Consider the following 20,046-nt stretch of genomic DNA (forward strand, 5'->3'; position numbering starts at 1 on the left):
ACATTATCACATGGCTGAAGCTGAAGGTAGGAAGACAAATTAGGAAATTATTGAAAGGTGTGACTAATGAGAAAGTGGGAAGGAGGAGGGGGAATGGTTTTCATATGTATCAAGGAGGTAGAATTGATTGGCCTTGGTATTTGACTGGATATCACTGGAGCAAGAGTGTAATCTGACTCTCCTAGTTACCCAGATAGGAATTTAGGGATGGTGGTGCTGTCTACCAAGACTACAGTAAAGGAGGTTTGAAGTGTGGGATGGAGGATAAGACAACAGGTTGAGGCTATGGTTCTTGTGAGTCATCACATAGAATTATTTAGAAGCCACATGGAGGCACGGTTCTGAAGCTTCATAGAGCAACATGTCCTAGGGACATAGGTCAGAGTCATCTAATGACACATGATTCTTCTGAGTACGTGAGATTTCCTGCTGGAGAATGTATAGAGTGAGAAGTGAAGTCAGACACCACCATTCAAAAAGAGTTTAGGCCCACTTACTGAATTTTGTTTCTCGTCCTTGTTTTTTTTTCCTCTCAGTTTATAATAGATTGATGTAGAAAACTTGAACAAAGTGCAAAAATATGTAAAGACAATAAGACTCAGCAATAATTCAGTTGTCATTTCCCAAGAAAATCACTGTTGTTAACATTTGGAATATTTCCCTCCAGACGTTTTCCTATGCATATACTTTCCACACAATTGAGATACCACTGTACAGACAATTTTGCATCATATTTTTTCCATTTAACAGTAGTTCAAGCATAGCATCATCTTATTAAGTTATAAATAACATTCATTTAATATTTCTGTATGAGGATTATTTCTTTCATTACTTATGATTCCAATATTTTCTTAGCATGGATTCCTAGAGGTAGAGTAACTTGGTTGAGAAATATAAACAGAGGTAAGGTTTTATATTTTAATAAGTGTTTTTCAAAATGGTTGTATCAGTTTCTACTCCCACTGACAGACAGCTCTAACATTTAAGGGTTTTATTGGAGGAAGAGTCAATAAAAACGATGAACTAGAAAGTAATGGTATGAGAGAAGCTGATGGAGGAGAGGGTTTCTGGAAGAAAGCATCAGCAGTAATCAGTGCTGCAGAGGTCACATAAACGGGATGGGCGAATCTCTTGGGTGGGGTGACTGCAGGCATCGATATAAGGGTAGGTAGGCTGTGAGCCAGGTTCAATGAGCTGAGACGTGGATGAAGTGTATGTGGTTTGTTCCCGAATCATAGCTGTGAAGAGCAGGAAAGAAGAGAGGGTTATGGGGTGGAGGGGCTGCAGAACTGATGGGAGGCCTTATGTTTGTTTTTAAAAAGGGATGAGACTTAGGCATATTTGTGGGACTAGAGTTGCTTGAGGAAGTAGGTGAGGGTGGGGTCCAGAGCCCTAGGGTTCAGCTCTTTCTGAGGCACACGGGATGGTCAGGGCAAGAGTAGATGTAGGCAAACTGGTAGGTAGTTGGAGGAGTTTCTAATAGACTTACTTTTCTCTGTGAAATAGAAGGTAAAACATTGGCTGAGAGTGAAGGGACTGATAGAAACCTCAGGGTGAGGTGAGGATGAGTGGGTTTACCTTCTGATGCTGGTGAAGGTTACAGGAGCTATTTAAGGATGACTATGAGGATTGCCAATCAATGGCAAAGGTCCTCCTGGAGTTGAAGACCATACATTTGTAGTTTCTTATCTGTTGCTCTAGGAGATGTCTCCACAGTACTTAGCAGCCCAGGTGCAGGAGAGAAGCTAAGTAATCAGCTGTTCAACTGAAAAAGTGTTCCTTACAAGCAAATTTAAATAACTTTAAAGTAAGTACAGGGGGGTTTAGTCTCTCATAAATGAGAAAAAAACTGAAAAAAGAAAATACCAAAAAACAAGAGATTGACTCCATGGTAATCTTGGGGTCAAACTGTGTCCACACCTTGGTATTCCTCTGTTTCCTTTTAATGCACTAATTCACTAATGCTTTCAGTTAAGTTTTAGACAAGTTGGTAAGAGAAAAAAACAAAGTTGGTAGAACAGAAGTTGTATCTCCTTGTATGATAGGTCATAAACAAATAAACAGGCTATATAAGGTTGAGTTAGGGGAAAGGCAGTACCACTCTGTTACTCCTGTGCAGAATTACTGAATGTTAGTGGAGGTGCAATAAAGACTTACTGGAATTTTAGAGACACCGTGAAAGAGAAGGCAATAGAGCATTTACAAAAGCCATTTGGTTTTTGTACTACCTAGACATTTTACATGCACAATACTTTTTAAAAATTGACATCAAATACAGTTTTGCTTCAAAGTAAAGTGGCTCTGTTCTTTTGGTATTATTGCTGTGAAAATGGTAAAAGAGCAGTACAATAGTTAAGGGCTAATTGTGTGATGTGTTAGAGGACAATTGTTCATTTATTTAAACATCAGTGGGAAGTTATCATTTTTATGAGAAAGTTCACATAGTTTGGTTCTCTTACAATATTATAAAGAAATTCTTTATCTAGCTTACTATTATTTTTTCTCTTACATGGTTCTGAGTGACATCAGTTTTCAGTGGATATAAACAAGCATTCTTAGGAACAGTAGCTATTAAATTGGTTTGAAAGCTACTTGACAATGATGAAAAAAAAATTATTTCCCAAAGGACTGCAGTAAGAATGATAATTTTTATGCCAGTGGAAGGCCAGTTTTTACCACAAAAATTTCCCTGTAACCTTCCATGATTGAAAACATATTCCTTGTTATTCAAAAACACAGGCAAATTAGTGAGGAGAGTTTCTAAAATAAGCTCAAGGGTTAGACTTATAATTTGTGGATGACATGTCATGCTAGCAACGTGCATTTCCTTCTGTGTTTTGTTTTAAACTGTAGAAAGTACATGAAACTCCATAATTCAGGCTTCAGGCATGTTTTTACAGCTGTAAGATGAGCACACTTGGTTTTTAAGGGACTGCTTGCTCCAAGTGTATGTCTTACGACATAGTGTTTATTTCTAACAATATATTTCTTTTCTTCTTTTTATAGTATATGTTTATCTAACTGCATTGATACAGAGAAATGTTAGGGAACTTGGCATTGTCAGTGAAATGGTCATCTAGGAGCCTCTTTATCACAGGGCTGTTCTCTTAAAGCATATATTTTAAGGAACGAGGGAGATTTGGAGTGCTGGGTTGAATGAGTCCAGCCAGCTACATCCCATGACAGTAAGTATGCGGGAGATTGTGGTTAGATAGTGACTGCACCAACAGTTCAAGCTGGAAGCAGTCACTAATTGAATCAATTCTAGACCTGGCATAACTGTCAGAGAGCTAACCACAGAAATTGGTGGCTCTTCAAGCAAACTAAAGGCCTCTCCAATATCCAAAACATTGTTTCCCTGATCACTCTGAGAATTGACTCCTACAGGACTCCTTGCTTTCTTAAGGAAATGTAAAGAGAGACGAATTAAGTTTTTTTTGTAACATTTTATTTTGGTATAAGTGAAATTGCTGAAGTTACAGGAACTCCCATATACCTTTCACCTGGATTCACTGATTATTTAACATTGACTTTATCACTTTCCCCAGCAATATTTGAGAGTAAATTGCAGACATTCCACTTTACTCCTAACACTTCAATGGGTACTTCCTAAAACAAAGAGAATCTCTTATAAAACCACAGTGCAGGTAGCAGAAACAGGAAATTTTATGTTGGATTAGATAATAGTCTTGTATCAAAGTCCATGTTTAGATTTTGACAACTGCCTCCAATAATGTCTTTTATGGCAGTTTTTTTCCTGGTTCAGGATTCATATCATGTATCTTTAATCTCATTTAATCTAAAATGAATTAACTGTTTAAAGTAGAGGAGGACCCATTTTTTCATTGCATGCTTTTGCAGATGTCCTTTTTAGCATCTTTTCTGAAATAGAATGACAGGAGATTTTATAGAGCAGGTATCACATAAGAAAGATTTGTACTTCATGGCTCATCAGTTAGTATCTTTTGCAGCAGATCAATTATTTTCTGTACATGCAATCATTGTTTTTTTTCTTTTCTGGATTTTGTTGTTTATTTTGTTTTTTAGATTCCATGTATAAATGAAATATGGTATTTGTCTTCCTCTGACTGCATTTCACTTCCCATAATATCCTCTATGTCTACCCATCTTGTCATAAATGGCAAGATTTCTTTCTTTTTTATGACCAAGTAATATTCCATTGTGTATATGTACCACATCTTCTTTATCCATTCATCCATTGATGGGCACTTAGGTTGCTTCTGTATTTTAACTGTTATAAACCATTAGCTCTTGTGTGCTGAGTATGGTATTAAGCTTTCTTTTGTTCAAGGCCATTTTTTTAATATGCGATAGATGCTGTCTCATCACATTGAACATTTTGTGATGAGATGGTTCCAAAGAAAGTTCTGCAGTTTATCTTTAACTGAGGAAAGATGACATGTGGCCATCATTTTTCTGCTTAAGCCAGCAATTAAGTTTCTTTTTGCTGGGCTATAATTATTCTCTGGAATATGTGCACAAAGCAGCATATGCTTGTAATTCCAAAAGCACTCATAACCTTCACCACGTTTATTCCATTGAAAATTGCATGACAGTTTTCTGTACTGATGTTTCATCCTGTAAGTTTGGCAGAGTTGAAATTCTGCTTCCAATTCATTCCCACAAGACAGGAAGAATTCCCAAATTGAGATTCTTCTTAACAGACTCATGGCCTAAATGGAAGCACATAACTAAGAAATGCAGCACAGTTTTAAAAGGGTTATTGTGTTTAATGTCATGATTCTACAAAGATGAGAAGTATGCTACCATCTAACCTTTGTATTCTGTCTTGACTATTCAAATTCTTATAAATGTTTGGCTGCAAAAGGATATCATGTTTTTCCCAAAGTTTACAAAGGAATGTGCTTTCTTAATATTTTTATTGTCAGTCTGTTTCCTTTTTTATTTAATGATTTGAAAACTTTTGGTAGTTTTTATACATAAAATTAATAGTTTTCAGAAATATAATTATTGTAATTTACTTTTTGCAAGAATATGTTTCTATTTTAGATGATAGAATTTCAATACATAAAGCACAAAATTAGATTTTTCACTCCAAGGTACATCCAGATACTTATCTTTAGTGAGCTATGTTAGTAAATCTGAATGACATGCTTTGCCCATATTGATGACTCTGTTATGCTGATGACATATAACTATAATAGTAATGTGTGTGACCATAAGATTTTCCTGCACTTTTTGGGTAATGCTTGACACAACGAAGTAGGTATTCTGCTATTCAACCTTTCAGAGGTCAAGACCAAAGCCACATTAGGGTGTTACCCTATCAGCTAACTTCTCATCTTGTTTTGTTAAGCCCAAGTTGCATCGCAGGCCAGTCCCTGAACTCTGGGGACACAAAGGCTGTGTGGGGCAGGGGTAGATACCTAAGCAAAATCATAGTTCTGTTACAGAGAAAGAAGAGAGGGGGTAGTTGCTAGGTAGGCCACCCCTAGAGGTCGTACCCCACCCTCTAGTCTCTGTGTCTGTCTCCTGCTACTCCCTATGTCTAGCTACACCAGCCACCTTTCAGTTATCCTAATTCAGCACAGGTTTGTTTTTTTTCCTTTAATTTTCCAGAGATCCATGTCTTGTAGAGTAAGATCATCAAATAATACTTTGCTGTCTTTTTTTTAAATTTTACTATCATTAATGTACAATTACATGAACAACATTATGGTTACTAGACTCCCCTTATTATCAAGTCCCACCCACATACCCCATTAGAGTCACTGTCCATCTGCCTAGTAAGATGCTATAGAATCACTACCTGTCTTCTCTGTGTTATACTACCTTCCCCATATCCACCCCCCTACATTATACGTACTAATCGTGATGCCCCCTTTTCCCCCTTATCCCTCCCTTCCCACCCATCCTCCCCAATCCCTTTCCCTTTGGTAACCATTAGTCCATTCTTGGGTTCTGTGAGTCCGCTGCTGTTTTGTTCCTTCAGGTTTTGCTTTGTTCTTATATGCCACAGATGAGTGAAATCATTTGATACTTGTCTTTATCTGCCTGGCTTATTTCATTGAGCATAATACCCTTTAGTTCCATCCATGTTGCAAATGGTAGGATTTGTTTTCTTCTTATGGCTGAATAATATTCCATTGTGTATATGTACCACATCTTCTTTATCTATTCATCTACTGATGGACACTTAGGTTGCTTCCATATCTTGGCTATTGTAAATAGTGCTATGATAAACATAGGGGTGCATATGTCTTTTTCAAACTAGGCTCCTGCATTCTTAGGGTAAATTCCTAGGAATGGAATTCCTGGGTCAAATGGTATTTCTCTTTTTTGTTTTTTGAGGAACCTCCATATTGCTTTCCACAATGGTTGAACTAATTTACATTCCCACCAGCAGTGTAGGAGGGTTCCCCTTTCTCCACATCCTCACCAACATTTGTTGTTGTTTGTCTTTTGGATGTTGGCCATCCTAACTGGTATGAGGTGAAATCTCATTGTGGTTTTGATTTGCATTTCTCTGATGATTAGGGATGTGGAGCATCTTTTCATGTGCCTGTTGGCCATCTGAATTTCTTCTTTGGAGAAGTGTTACTTTCCTGTCTTTTATGAGACCAAAGCAAGGGTGTAGAAAGCCACCTCATGAATGGAAAATGTTACTGGAGTAGGAATCACATCATTTCTGTGATAATGGAAATATTATACATCTGCCACTATCCAGTTCAGTAGCCACTCACCACTTGTGGCTCTTGAGCCCTCGAGATGTGACTATTGCAACTGAGGAATTGACTTAAGTCTTGTCTCATTTTAATTAAATGTAAGTAGCCACATGTGGTTAGTGGCTGCCATATTGCCTTGTGCAAGCCGGTACTGTCCCTCACCAACCTGAGACACTAGACATATGCCTCTACCTCTCCTAACTCAGTAATCTTAAAAGTGAAGATGATACTTCCCCTGCTTTTACATAGATTGAGAACCACATAACATGTGGATGTAAAAGCTCTTTGGGAATCATAACTTGAAAATGTAAAATGACATCAATGTTATGGCACTCCTGTCTTTTTTCATAGAGCTGGAAGCAACCGCTTTTTATTGATTATTTTAGTGCTGTCATTTCTCCTGTTCTATTGCTTATTATTTTTATTTTTTTATTTTTTTATTAAGGTATGATTGATATACACTCTTATGAAGGTTTCACATGAAAAAACAATGTGGTTACTACATTTACCAATATTATCAAGTCCCCACCCATACCCCAATGCAGTCACTGTCCATCAGTGCAGCAAGATGCCACAGATCCACTATGTGCCTTCTCTGTGGTACACTGTTCTCCCTGTGATCCCCCACGGCATGTGTACTAAAAATAATACCACTCAATCCCCTTTTCTCTCCCTCCCCATCCACCCTCCCACACCCCTCCCCTTTGGTAACCACGAGTTCCTTCTTGGAGTCTCTGAGTCTGCTGCTATTCTGTTCCTTCAGTTTTGCTTTGTTGTTATACTCCACAAATGAGGGAAATCATTTGGCATTTGTCTTTCTCTGCCTGGCTTATTTCACTGAGCATAATGTCTTCCAGCTCCATCCATGTTGTTGCAAATGGTAGCATTTGTTTCTTTCTTATGGCCGAATAGTATTCCATTGTGTAGATGTACCACATCTTCTTTATCCATTTATCTACTGATAGACACTTAGGTTGCTTCCTTATCTTGGCTATTGTAAAAAGTGCTACAATAAACATAGGGGTGCATATGTCTTTTTGAATCTGAGAAGTTGTATTCTTTGGGTAAATTTCAAGGAGTGGGATTACTGGGTCAAATGGTATTTCTATTTTTAGTTTTTTAAGGAACCTCCATATTGCTTTGCACAATGGTTGAACTAGCTTACATTCCCACCAGCAGTGTAGGACGGTTCCCCTTTCTTTGCATCCTCCCCAGCATTTGTTGTTCTTAGTGTTTTTGACGCTGGCCATCCTTACTTGTGTGAGGTGTTATCTCATTGTGGTTTTAATTTGCGTTTCCCTGATGATTAAAGATGTGGAGCATCTTTTCATGTGTCTGTAGGCCATCTGAATTTCTTCTTTTGGAGAACTGTCTCTTCATATTCTCTGCCCATTTGTTAATCGGGTTCTTTGCTTTTTGGGTATTGAGGCATCTAAGTTCTTTATATATTTTGGATATTAACCCCTTGTCGGATATGTCATTTACAAATATATTCTCCCATACTGTAGGATGCCTTTTTGTTCTGTCAATGGTGTCCTTTGCCGTACAGAAACTTTTTAGTTTGATGTAGTCCCATGAGTTCATTTTTGCTTTTGTTTCCCTTGCTCGAGGAGATGCGTTCCGTAAGAAGTTGCTCATGCTTATATTCAGGAGATGTTTGCCTATGTTGTCTTCTAAGAGTTTTATGATTTCATGACTTACATTCAAGTCTTTAATCCATTTCGAGTTTACTTTTGTGTATGGGTTCAAACAACAATCCAGTTTCATTCTCTTGCATGTAGCTGTCCAGTTTTGCCAACACCAGCTGTTGTAGAGGCTGTCATTTCCCCATTGTATATCCATGGCTCCTTTATCATATTAATTGACCATGTATGGTTTGGTTTATATCAGGGCTCTCTAGTGTGTTCCATTGGTCTATGGATCTGTTCTTGTGCCAGTACCAAATTGTCTGGATTACTGTGGCTTTGTAGTAGAGCTTGAAGTTGGGGAGTGTAATGCCCCCAGCTTTATTCTTCCTTCTCAGAATTGCTTTGGCTATTCGAGGTCTTTTGTGGGTCCACATCAATTTAGAATGATTTTCTCTAGTTCGCTGAAGAATGCTGTTGGTATTTTGATAGGAATTGTATTGAATCTATAGATTGCTTTAGGCAGGATGGCCATTTTGACAATATTAATTCTTCCTATCCATGAGAATGGGATGAGTTTCCATTTATTGGTATCTTCTTTAATTTCTCTTAAGAGTGTCTTGTAGTTTTCAGGGTATAGGTCTTCCACTTCCTTGGTTAGGTTTATTCCTAGGAATTTTATTCTTTTTGATGCAACTGTGAATGGCATTGTTTTCCTGATTTATCTCTCTGCTAGTTCATTGTTCGTGTATAGGAATGCCACAGGTTTCTACATATTAATTTTGTATCCTGCAACTTTTCTGAATTCAGATATTAGATCTAGTAGTTTTGGAGTGGATTCTTTAGGGTTTTTTTATGTACAATATCATGTCATCTGCAAACAGGGACAGTTTAACTTCTTCCTTGCCAATCTGGATGCCTTTTATTTCTTTGTGTTGTCTGATTGCCGTGGCTAGGACCTCCAGTACTATGTTGAATAGAAGTTTGGAAAGTGGGCATCCTTGTCTTGTTCCTGATTTTAAAGGAAAAGCTTTCAGCTTCTTGCTGTTAAGTATGATGTTGGCTGTGGGTTTGTCATATATGACCTTTATTATGTTGAGGTATTTACCCTCTATACCCATTTTGTTGAGAGTTTTTATCATGAATGGATGTTGAATTTTGTCGAATGCTTTTTCAGCATTTATGGAGATGATCATGTGGTTTTTGTCCTTTTTGTAGATGTGGTGGATGATGCTGTTGGATTTTCGAATGTTGTACCATCCTTGCATCCCTGGAATCAATCCTACTTAATCATGATGGATGATCTTTTTTATGTATTTTTGAATTTGGTTTGCTAATATTTTGTTGAGTATTTTTGCATCTGTGTTCATCAGGGATATTGGTCTGTAATTTTTTTGTGGCATCTTTGCCTGGTTTTGGTATTAGAGTGATGCCGGCCTCATAGAATGAGTTTGGAAGTATTCCCTCTTCTTCTACTCTTTGGAAAACTTTAAGGAGAATGGGTATTAGGTCTTCACTAAATATTTGATAAAATTCAGCAGTGAAACCATCTGGTACAGGCCCTTCATTCTTAGGTAGTTTTTTGATTACCAGTTCAATTTCTCTGCTGGTAATTGGTCTATTCAGGTTTTCTGTTTCTTCCTGGGTCAGCCGTGGAAGGTTGTATTTTTCTAGAAAGTTGTCCATTTCTTCTAGTTCATCCAGTTAGTTGGCATATAATTTTTCATAGTATTGTCTAATAATTCTTTGTATTTCTGTGGTGTCTGTAGTGATTTTTTCCTTTCTCATTTCTGATTCTGTTTATGTGTGTAGGCCTTCTGTTTTTCTTGATAAGTCTGGGTAGGGGTTTATTTTGTTTATTTTCTCAAAGAACCAGCTCTTGCTTTCATTGATTCTTTCTATTGTTTTATTCTTCTTGATTTTATTTATTTATGCTCTAATCTTTATTATGTCCCTACTTCTACTGACTTTGGGCCTCATTTGTTGTTCTTTTTCTGAAGAATGCTGTTGGTATTTTGATAGGAATTAATGAAACTCTAGTTTCATTAATTGTGAGTTTAGACTGCTTATGTGGGATTGATCTTCTTTCCTGAGGTAGGCCTGTATTGCAGTATACTTTCCTCTTAGCACGGCCTTGGCTGTGTCCCACAGATTTTGTGGTGTTGAATTGTTGTTGTCATTTGCCTCCATATATTACTTGATCTCTGTTTTTATTTGGTCAATTATCTAATGGCTATTTAGGAGCATGCATGTGTTTGTGGGCTTTTTCATTTTCTTTGCATAACTTATTTCTAGTTTCATACCTTTGTGATCTGAGAAACTGGTTGGTACAATTTCAATCCTTTTTAATTTACTGAGGGTCTTTTTGTGGCCTAGTATATGATCTATTCTTGAAAATGTTCCATGTGCACTTGAGAAGAATGTGTATTTTGCTGCTTTTGGGTGAGTTCTGTAGATGTCTGTTAGGTCCATCTCTTCTAATGTGTTGTTCAGTGCCTCTGTGTCCTTACTTATTTTCTGTCTGCTTGATCTGTCCTTCAGAGTGAGTGGAGTGTTGTAGAAGTTTCCTAGAATGAATGCATTGCATTCTATTTCCCCTTTTAATTCAGTTAGTATTTGTTTCACATATGTAGGAGCTCCTGTGTTGGGAGCATAGATATTTATAATGATTATATCTTCTTGTTGGATTGACCCTTTTATCATTATGAAATGTCCTTCTTTGTCTCTTGTGACTTTCTTTGTTTTGAAGTCTATTTTGTCTGATACAAGTACTGCAACTCTTGCTTTTTTCTGTTAGTTGCATGAAATATCTTTTTCCATCCCTTCACTTTTAGTCTGTGTGTGTCTTTGGTTTTAATGTGAGTCTCTTGTAAGCAGCATGTAGATGGGTCTTGTTCTTTTATCCATTCAGTGACTCTGTGTCTTTTGATTGGTGCATTCAGTCCAGTTACATTTTAGGGTGATTATCGATAGGTATGTACTTATTGCCATTGCATACTTTAGATTCGTGGTTACCAAAGGTTCAAGGTTAACTTCCTTACTAAGAGTCTAATTTAACTCACTTAATATGCTATTACAAACACAATCTAAGGGTTCTTTTCTTTTTCTCCTCTTCTTTTTTCCTCCTCCATTCTTTATATATTAGGTATCATATTCTGTACTCTTTGTCTATCCCTTGATTGACTTTGGTGATAGTTAATTTAATTTTGCATTTGCTTAGTAATTAACTGTTCTACTTTCTTTACTGTGGTTTTATTACCTCTGGTGACAGCTATTAAACCTTAGGAACACTTTCATCTATAGCACTCCCTCCAAAATAGACTGTAGAGATGGTTTGTGGGAGGTAAATTCTCTCAGCTTTTGCTTATCTTGAAATTGTTTAGTCCCTCCTTCAAATTTAAATGATAATCTTGCCAGATAAAGTAATCTTGGTTTCAGGCCTTTCTGCTTCATTGCATTAAATGCATTATGCCACTCCCTTTTGGCCTGTAAGGTTTCTGCTGAGAAATCTGATGGTAGCCTGATGGACTTTCCTTTGTATGTGATCTTATTTCTCTCTGTGGCTGCTTTTAACAGTCTGTCCTTATCCTTGATCTTTGCCATTTTAATTACTATATGTCTTGGTGTTGTCTTCCTTGGTTCTCTTGTGTTGGGAGATCTGTGAATCTCCATGGCCTGAGAGACTATCTCCTTCCTCAGATTGGGGAAGTGTTCAGCAATTACTTTCTCAAAGACACTTGCTATCCCTTCTTCTTCTGGTATCCCTATAATGCGAATATTGTTCCACTTGGATTGGTCACACAGTTTTCTCAATATTCTTTCATTCTTAGAGATCCTTTTTTCTTTCTGTGCCTCATCTTCTTTGTATTCCCCTTCTCTAGTTTCAATTTCATTTATCATCTCCTCCACCATATCCAATCTGCTTTTAAGACCCTCCATTGTGCTCTTCAACGATTGGATCTCTGACCAGAATTCATTCCTAAGTTTTGAATATCTTTCTGTACCTCCATTAGTATGTTAATGATTTTTATTTTGAACTACCTTTCAGAAAGGGTCATGAGGTCCATGTCATCTTTCTCAGGGGTTATATTAATTTTACTCTGTACCAGGTTACTTTGGCGTTTCAAAATTGTGTATGGCGCCCTCTAGTATCCAGAAGCTGTACTCTCTGGAGCTGCTCAGCCCCTGAAGTAATGTGGGAGGTCGCAGGGGAGTGGTACTGTTGCCCCGGCAGAGGAAAGACCGGTTTCCTGCTTCCCAGCTGCTCTGCCTGTCTCCACTGCCTGAACCAGTGGGCTGAGCACACAGGTATAAGCTTTTGTCCCAGAGCAGCAGGATATGGTTCCCTGCTTTACACAAGCGGCTGGAATCTCAGTCTCTCCAGGAATTCTGCCTGTCCTAGCTTTCCAACTCCGTAATCATGAGAGTATCATGAAAGCACCATGAAATGTAGGTTTGCACTCCCAGAGCAGATCTCCAGAATTAGGTATTCAGCAGTCCCAGGCTTCCACTCCCTCCCTGCTCTGTTCCTCTTCCTCCTGCAGGTGAGCTGGGGTGGGGGAAGGGCTGGAGTCCTGCCAGGCCACCGCTTTGGTACATTACCCTATTCCGTGAGGTCTGCTCTTTTCTCCAGGTGTATGCTGTCTGGTGCAGTCCTCTTTCCCGCTGCCCTCTCCGGATTAGTTGTATTAATTATATTTTCATATTATATGCAGTTTTAGGAGGAAGCCTCTGTCTCACCTCTCATGCTGCCACCTTTAATCCCTCTGCTGATTATTTCTTTTAGCTGCCATAAACCTAGAATCTATCACAAATAAGGAGAGGAAGCAAAATTTTAAAAATAGGGTAAATAGGGAGAGGAAATAGAATTAAAATAATTCATTATTGTTGATCTGTTGTTGGGCCTTATTAGATCTCTTGGAAGTATAAATTGAAGACATATCTTTTAATGAAAATTTTATTTATAAAAATAATATGCAGTTCTTATTTTTAAAAATGTTCCAGACAGAAAGTTACAAAGAGAAAACAAAAATCACACAAAATCTCATTACTCAGACTTGCCATTTTCAATGTTTTGGTGTATACTTCCAGATTTCTTTTTCTTGTATACGTGTAACTTTTAAAAGACACAAATATGAGAACATGCTACTTTATCCTTCATTTTTCACTTAAATATGTACTGTTGATATTTTTACATGTTAATAGTTATACATGTACTTTAAAGTATCTATAGGTTCCTAATTATATAATACAAAGTTATACAAAACTTAAAATGTAAGCATTGCAAAAGTATAAAATGTACAAAGAAATTCTTAGAATTCATATCCCCCATGACATTATTGCTTGGTGTATATTTCTTCTGTCTTTATGCACACATGCATATACATGTATACATGCATGTACATGTATACATACATATTAATGTTACTTTAAATTTTACCTTTGTAAAAACTAGATCATACATTTATACTCTTCTTAAACTTTTTTCATGTTTTATACATTTAATATATTTCTTATATTCCATACAATAGAATATTTATTTAATGGTGAGCTAGCTGATTTCAGTTTTTTGCTATAAAGGTATCATTGTCCAAATGAGTATCTTTGTGTGTGTGTGTCTAGTTTTCTTAGATTCCTAGAAGTAAAATAAGGGGTACATATGTACATTATGTGTGTGTATGTACATTTAATATTTCTATATTTTTTGCTGGATTGCTCTATAGTAAAGTGGCTTTAATTCACCAGAGCATGAAAGTGTCTTCAAAATGGGTAATGCCATATTCATTTTGAAGAAGAAAATTTGTGTCATTGTTAATGGACTTTCTTCATATTAATCCTAGTTGAAAGTTAACTAGATGACATTATGTTTACATGTGTCTTTAGGGAATTGTGGAGCCAACATTTTGCCTGTAGTACTTTGATGAAACTTGCTGCCGCTGCTTTAGTTCTGACTCCTGGATCTCCCTTATTTCCATCTCTTCTATTCCCCTAAAAGGTAGGGAAATAGCAAACTTGGTGAGTTTGAATTTCCTTGGCATACTACACAGAAAACATGACTTAGTGACTAAGAAACATAAGGCTAGTAGTCAGTGCTAAGCATTCCATCTGAATCATTCAACATCCCCTACTAATGTGGCAGATTATTGTGCAGCTTTGAATACATTTTATGTAAACACACTTCTCCATTTTTTCCTTAGTCACAGGAGTTTGTTTTCTTTATAAGCTTTAGAATGAGAAGGTGGTTGTCCACTTCTTTGGCTGGCTGAGTACTTTCAATCAAGAGTATTTCTTAGTCTCCAGACACACACGCTTAAACGCTTAAAATTTGAATTGACACACATACACACACACACACACACACACACACACACACACACACACACACGCTTAAAATCTGAATTGAAAAAGAATCTCTGTCCTTAAAGAAAATTAATAATAAAACAAATGACCATATTAACTATGTGGAATAAAAAAAACCTGTGTATTATAAGAAATAGTGATTTGGGTTAGGTAGAATCTTGGAGAGCCTCAGAAATTGGATATTAACCTGGGTTTTGAAGTTCATGCAATTTTGCAGTCTGGGCACTTAGAGTGGGAAGTGCATTCTGAATGAGCAAAGGACAATGCATGTAAAACACTATGAGTAGAAGGTGGAATGCCAGCAACATCTTAGAAATAGCAGGCAGCTTTTCTCTGGTTGGAGTAGATCACCTGACCCGAGAAAGAATGCAGGTAGTTTATGGAGGGAAGAGGAGGGGTAGGAGTGGGGTAAGGCGTAAGAGATGATGGGGAGAGAGGGAGATATGCACCCTTTTAAGTTAGTAGAAAGTCTATGAAGACTTCGAGAAATAACTGAGTATTTCTGACCAAGAACTGTATCAGAGAAACCGTCACTCCAGTGTGCATCTGACTCCTAAGAGGCCTAAGTGATCCCTGCACACTGGGGCACTGCTGGAACTAACTGTCCCGAAACCTCGCAGCCAACTGAACTGGTCAGGCCTCACATCCCATGTGCTCTTGGTATTCTTCCCAAATGTCGTTTATCTTCTTGTACTCATACTGCTTCTTGCCTCTCCCTTCTGACCCAGGATTATCAACCCAAGTTCCAGTGCATCTTTTTTTTTCCATTTACATTAAAGTATCATTGATATATAATCCTGAGAAGGTGTCACATGAACAATATTGTGGTTTCAATTTTCACCCATATTATCAAGTCCTCACCCCCACCCGCCACAGTCACTGTCTGTTAGCTAGTAAGATGCTATCGAGTCACTGCTTGTCTTCTCCTTGCTGTACTCAGTGCGTCTCTGTCTTCTCAACCTTAATCTGTTGTTCCACTGTCCTTCAGTGATCCTCATCTGGCAAAAGCCCAGCCCTGGATCTATCAAGCTGCTCTTTTTTTATTTGCCTCTACAGATCCAATATTGGGGCTGCTGAGACTTGCTGGAGAAAAGAATACTACTGTACAGATAGGTATCAATAAACTTACAGTCACTGACCTCATTTAGATCTTAAGACTGCTGGGCATATCTCCTGTATTTTTCTAGGCTGCTCTCTCATTTTTCAAAGCATCTATTTCATATTCCTCCCACCGATATATTTCTCTCCCGCATTGCCATTCTGCTTCCCAGAGCAATACTTCTTCAGTCTGGACTCCTGAACTTCCACTGCTGCTGGCACATCTAACCTCTGTGTCTTCACTCTTTCTTTCCTCCTTCCTTCCTGTCACAGTTGTGCTCATCCTCTGTCAGGCCAGTCCCACCCTCCCTGCAGTGGGGCCCATTCCCTCTCATCCTCCCAGGGACACTCAGTTATCATCTTGCACCTTTGAACCATCATCCTTACCCTCTCTCCTGGATCCTTTGCTTCAGCATTCAGATCTTGTAGCGTCAACGTGGTGTTGTATTGGACTTGCATCCCTCCCTCCAAGCTAGTCAGATGGTAACTCTGGGGACCACAATTTAAATACAGCATATTCCTCCTTTTTCAGTGTTGATTGGTCCAGGGTAGACACTGGATTCTAGCTGGACCTCTCACAGTTCTTCACTAGGATATTATATTTCAAATGAAATCATTTTTCCTCCTTCTTTTGGTGGCTGAAATACAGAAGGTGTATATTTTGGAACTGTTGGGTGTTCTGCAAGAGGATTGAAGAGTAGAAAAAAGTAATAGAATGAGGAAAAAAAAAAGAGAGAGAATAAGAACAAATAAGAATTCTAGCAGAGACTGAAACAGCATTTCCTGAGTTCTTTACAAGCAGTGACTCCCAGCCATTTTCATGCCATGACCCATGTAGAAAATGGTAATAACAGTACTGCCTGTTGAGGGAAATGGATGAGGCAGCGCTTCTGGCTAGCAGGCACACCTGTAATCCAAGCACAGGTTAGGAAGCTGAATTCTAATTCTGCAGTGTTCTGGGAGAGCACACGTGTAACCTACACCCAGGTGGGTTTGCCCCATTCCAGTATCTGGTTCCAGTTCTTAGCTCGGTTCCCAGCCTGTGGGTCCTGTGAATTACCCCCACAGCCTTCCCCTAGCTATCAGTTCCTGCAGGCTACCTTCCCGAACTCCCCTGATGCCTCTCTCCCGTGTTCCGGCAACACCCTGGGCCCTGTCCTCTAATTATCTAATTACTTGTCTGTATACCCTGTTGTGCTGTGAGCCCAGAGCCCAGGAGGGTAGGAGGCACATCTGCCTTTCATCGTCATAGCCCCAGGGTCTTGAGTGTGCTGAACATCTTGTGAAGAAAGGGATTATGCTTTGCCCGGATAAAAGATTAAGAAGATTGTAATTGAAACAAAGTCTTCTGTAAATACTCTTTCTAAAGAAGAAGACTTTGAATGGGAGCCCTGGAAGGGCAAGTGCATGAGTACAAGTCTTTTTGGCTTTATCTAGCTAGTAGTTTTGTTAGACCATGCAGTCTTTCGGGTTCTCATATTTTGATTTGAATTACATATCTCTGCTTTCATATTGGAAAATAACACTCAAACCATTCTCAGACTAACAAATCTCTTGTGGAAAAAAATGCCTTGAAAATCCTGAGAACAAATAGAGGCATAACAATATTGGTGATTTCTCTCTTTTTTCCACCGGCAGAATCATGTGTGCATTCTTGTTTATCAGTACTAAAGAGTGAGGGTACAAGGAGAATGTATTTCTTCCTTACAGGGTGAGCCCCCTTACCCCGGTTTTCCTTCATTCTCTTTCTCTGTAAGTAGCCCTTTGCCCTCAATTTGTCACAGAATTTCCTAGTTCGCTGCTTCTCTTCGCTTTGGTGTGAGAGAATCCAGAGTATAACTAATGAAGTGATGTCACACAAAGTTGCTAAGCACTTAGCGTGGCCCAGGTTTAGCGCGCACTCAACGTCTCTTCTGGGGTCTTTCCACCCGTGTGGTTCTTAGGCTCCACTACTATGGCTTGTAGCTATTGTGGTAAGACTCCAGCATGTTTTGAATTATGGTTAAAGGTTTTTTCTTTGTTAACTTCTTGGAAAAATAAAGTTCTTTCTTCTTTGGGGCCTAGGCATACTTGTGTCTAACACTCCATTTACAGACTATCCATCTGGCTCTCTCCAGCAGCGCGGTCTGCCTATTGGCTTTGTCCTTTTTGCATTTGCTTCCCTTTGGGTTTTGACATTTCCTGTACTTTGGGTCCAGATTAAGGCTCTCCTATCCTGCCTTTTCCCTTCTATTTTTGTTTTGCTAACAGCCATTCATTATTTTTGCAAAAATATATGATGATACTGTTATGGGGTTTGTGGAGGGGACTTGGGGTAGGGGAGAGCCTAGTAAACATAATGTTCTTCATGTAATTATAGATTAATGATAACAAAATAAAATTTAAAAATATATATATGATGATGACAAGAGATACGGCTTAGCAGGAGCTATTCAAAAACCTTAGAGAAAATTATATATAAAGTTGTAGTTCTTCAATATTAATAGAACATTTCAATGAGATTTCAAATAAAGTCACAATTGTATTGTAGTAGGGTCAAGTGTAAAGGAGGGAACATAATTCAAAATTTACCTGGAAAAATAAATATGTGATAGTAGCACAGGAAAGTTTGAACAAAAGAGTCATGAGTCAAGACTTAATCTTACTGCTGCTGGTACCTTAAGCTGGCTCCTTGGCTATACTCTTGACTTCCTCTAGTAAATTATTTTTCATCCTCCTATAGCCAGGATGGCCTTTCAGAAATGCCTATCTGAACACTTTGCTCCATGATGGAACTCCTCAGTGGCTTACCTCGCCCAGAGGATAAAGTAGAAGCTCACTGTCAGCCTTGCGCATGGTCGCGCCCTGGATACTCCCGCGGCCTCAGCCCCAGTGCTCTCCTCCCCACTCCGCACGCCAGTCACAATGAGACGCTCTCAGGCTCTTCTAGTTGCCCCTTCCTCTTTCACTTCCAGAGCTTTTCACTGTGCTCTCTGCTGAGCCGTGAGACATCACATCCTTCAGGAATTGTTTCGTGAATCCCCAAGTCCAAGTTCTTAGCTGCCTGACCACCTCCTGTCATAGGTTTCACACTGTATTGTCACTGCCTTGTTGATGCATCTCTAAGCACCATAAGGACAGGGACCAGGTGTGTCTGGTTCACTATTTTCACCCGAGGATCTAACACAATGCAGGTGCTCACTGAATATTGGTCAAATGAAATAATGACAAGGCTACAAGAATGGAAACAGCACGATGATGTTGTAAGGACAGGCACATTGATAGGGCTGAAAAGACAGCTCAGAAGGAGACTATTACATGTATAAAAGTTTAATAAGTGATAATTCATGTATCATAAATCCAAAGAGGAAAGGAATATTTATTTGGTAAGTGGGACTGACACAGCTGGTTATCTATTTAGAAAAAGATGATAGTTTGAGATGAATCCAATATAGTACCACCATAAAGTTTAAGAGATTAAGAAGTTAAGTATTTTTACAAACTAGAAGAAAGTGGATGTGAATATTGATAGAGAAATACATCTATAGGGAATACTTAGTAGGAAAAAGACATTTCTAAATTTGAATGTGATCACAGATTTCACTATGTAAAAATTATAAAATCACAAAGCACATTATATCCTGGGAAATAATTGCAGTAAATACAAAACAAAAATATATTCAACTATTCTATAAAAGGAAAAGAAAAGCTTAATACCTTGAGTAAATGAGGAAAACTTCAAAGACCGCAGTAGATAAATGCATGCTTTCTGCTGAACAGACCATTTGCAAAAGTGAAATATAAATGGCTAAACAAAAATATTTTCAATTTTATTAAGTCACAGAACTAAATATTAAAACAATAAAGTACTGATTTTTTCCTGTCAAATGACAAAAGGATATACATTTTAAAATCCAGAGTCAGTGAGGACATTCAGTGGGTATTCTTATACATTGTTGAATATCAACATTAGTTGGTAAAATTATTTCTGAAGCATTTTAGCTCTGTATCAGTGCCAAATGGTCATACACATTGATTCAGTAATTGTACTTCTGTGAACCTAGGTGAAGGAAAATTTTTAAATACAGATGAAGCTTTAAAAGTTGATCATCAAAATGTTTAATTACAGCAAAAATAAGAAATAGTCTAAATATCCAGCAATAGGAAAATAATTAAATGACACATCTAACTGATAGAATAATACATAGCCTTTTAAAATGAATATGAGCTACCTCTAGGAATGATTTGCACAATACATATGTCTGACAAAAGACTCA

At 38.1% G+C, this 20,046-nt stretch overlaps 1 protein-coding gene across 6 annotated transcripts in view; it reads left to right on the forward strand.

Moving 5' to 3' along the window:
• MYO1D (myosin ID) overlaps nucleotides 1-20,046 on the forward strand; it is a 343,691-nt gene that overhangs the window by 21,897 nt on the left and 301,748 nt on the right. For 4 of the 6 annotated variants that reach the window (XM_073235184.1, XM_073235185.1, XM_073235186.1 and 1 more), the window contains exon 2: nucleotides 15,749-15,805. The exons of the other annotated variants lie outside the window; for them this stretch is intronic. In XM_073235184.1, the coding sequence (XP_073091285.1) occupies nucleotides 15,749-15,805 (57 nt within the window). The remainder of the gene's footprint in view (nucleotides 1-15,748; nucleotides 15,806-20,046) is intronic. 6 annotated transcript variants of the gene reach the window in all.

Source organism: Manis javanica, chromosome 4, assembly GCF_040802235.1.
Source record: "Manis javanica isolate MJ-LG chromosome 4, MJ_LKY, whole genome shotgun sequence".
Classification (NCBI taxonomy): domain Eukaryota; kingdom Metazoa; phylum Chordata; class Mammalia; order Pholidota; family Manidae; genus Manis; species Manis javanica.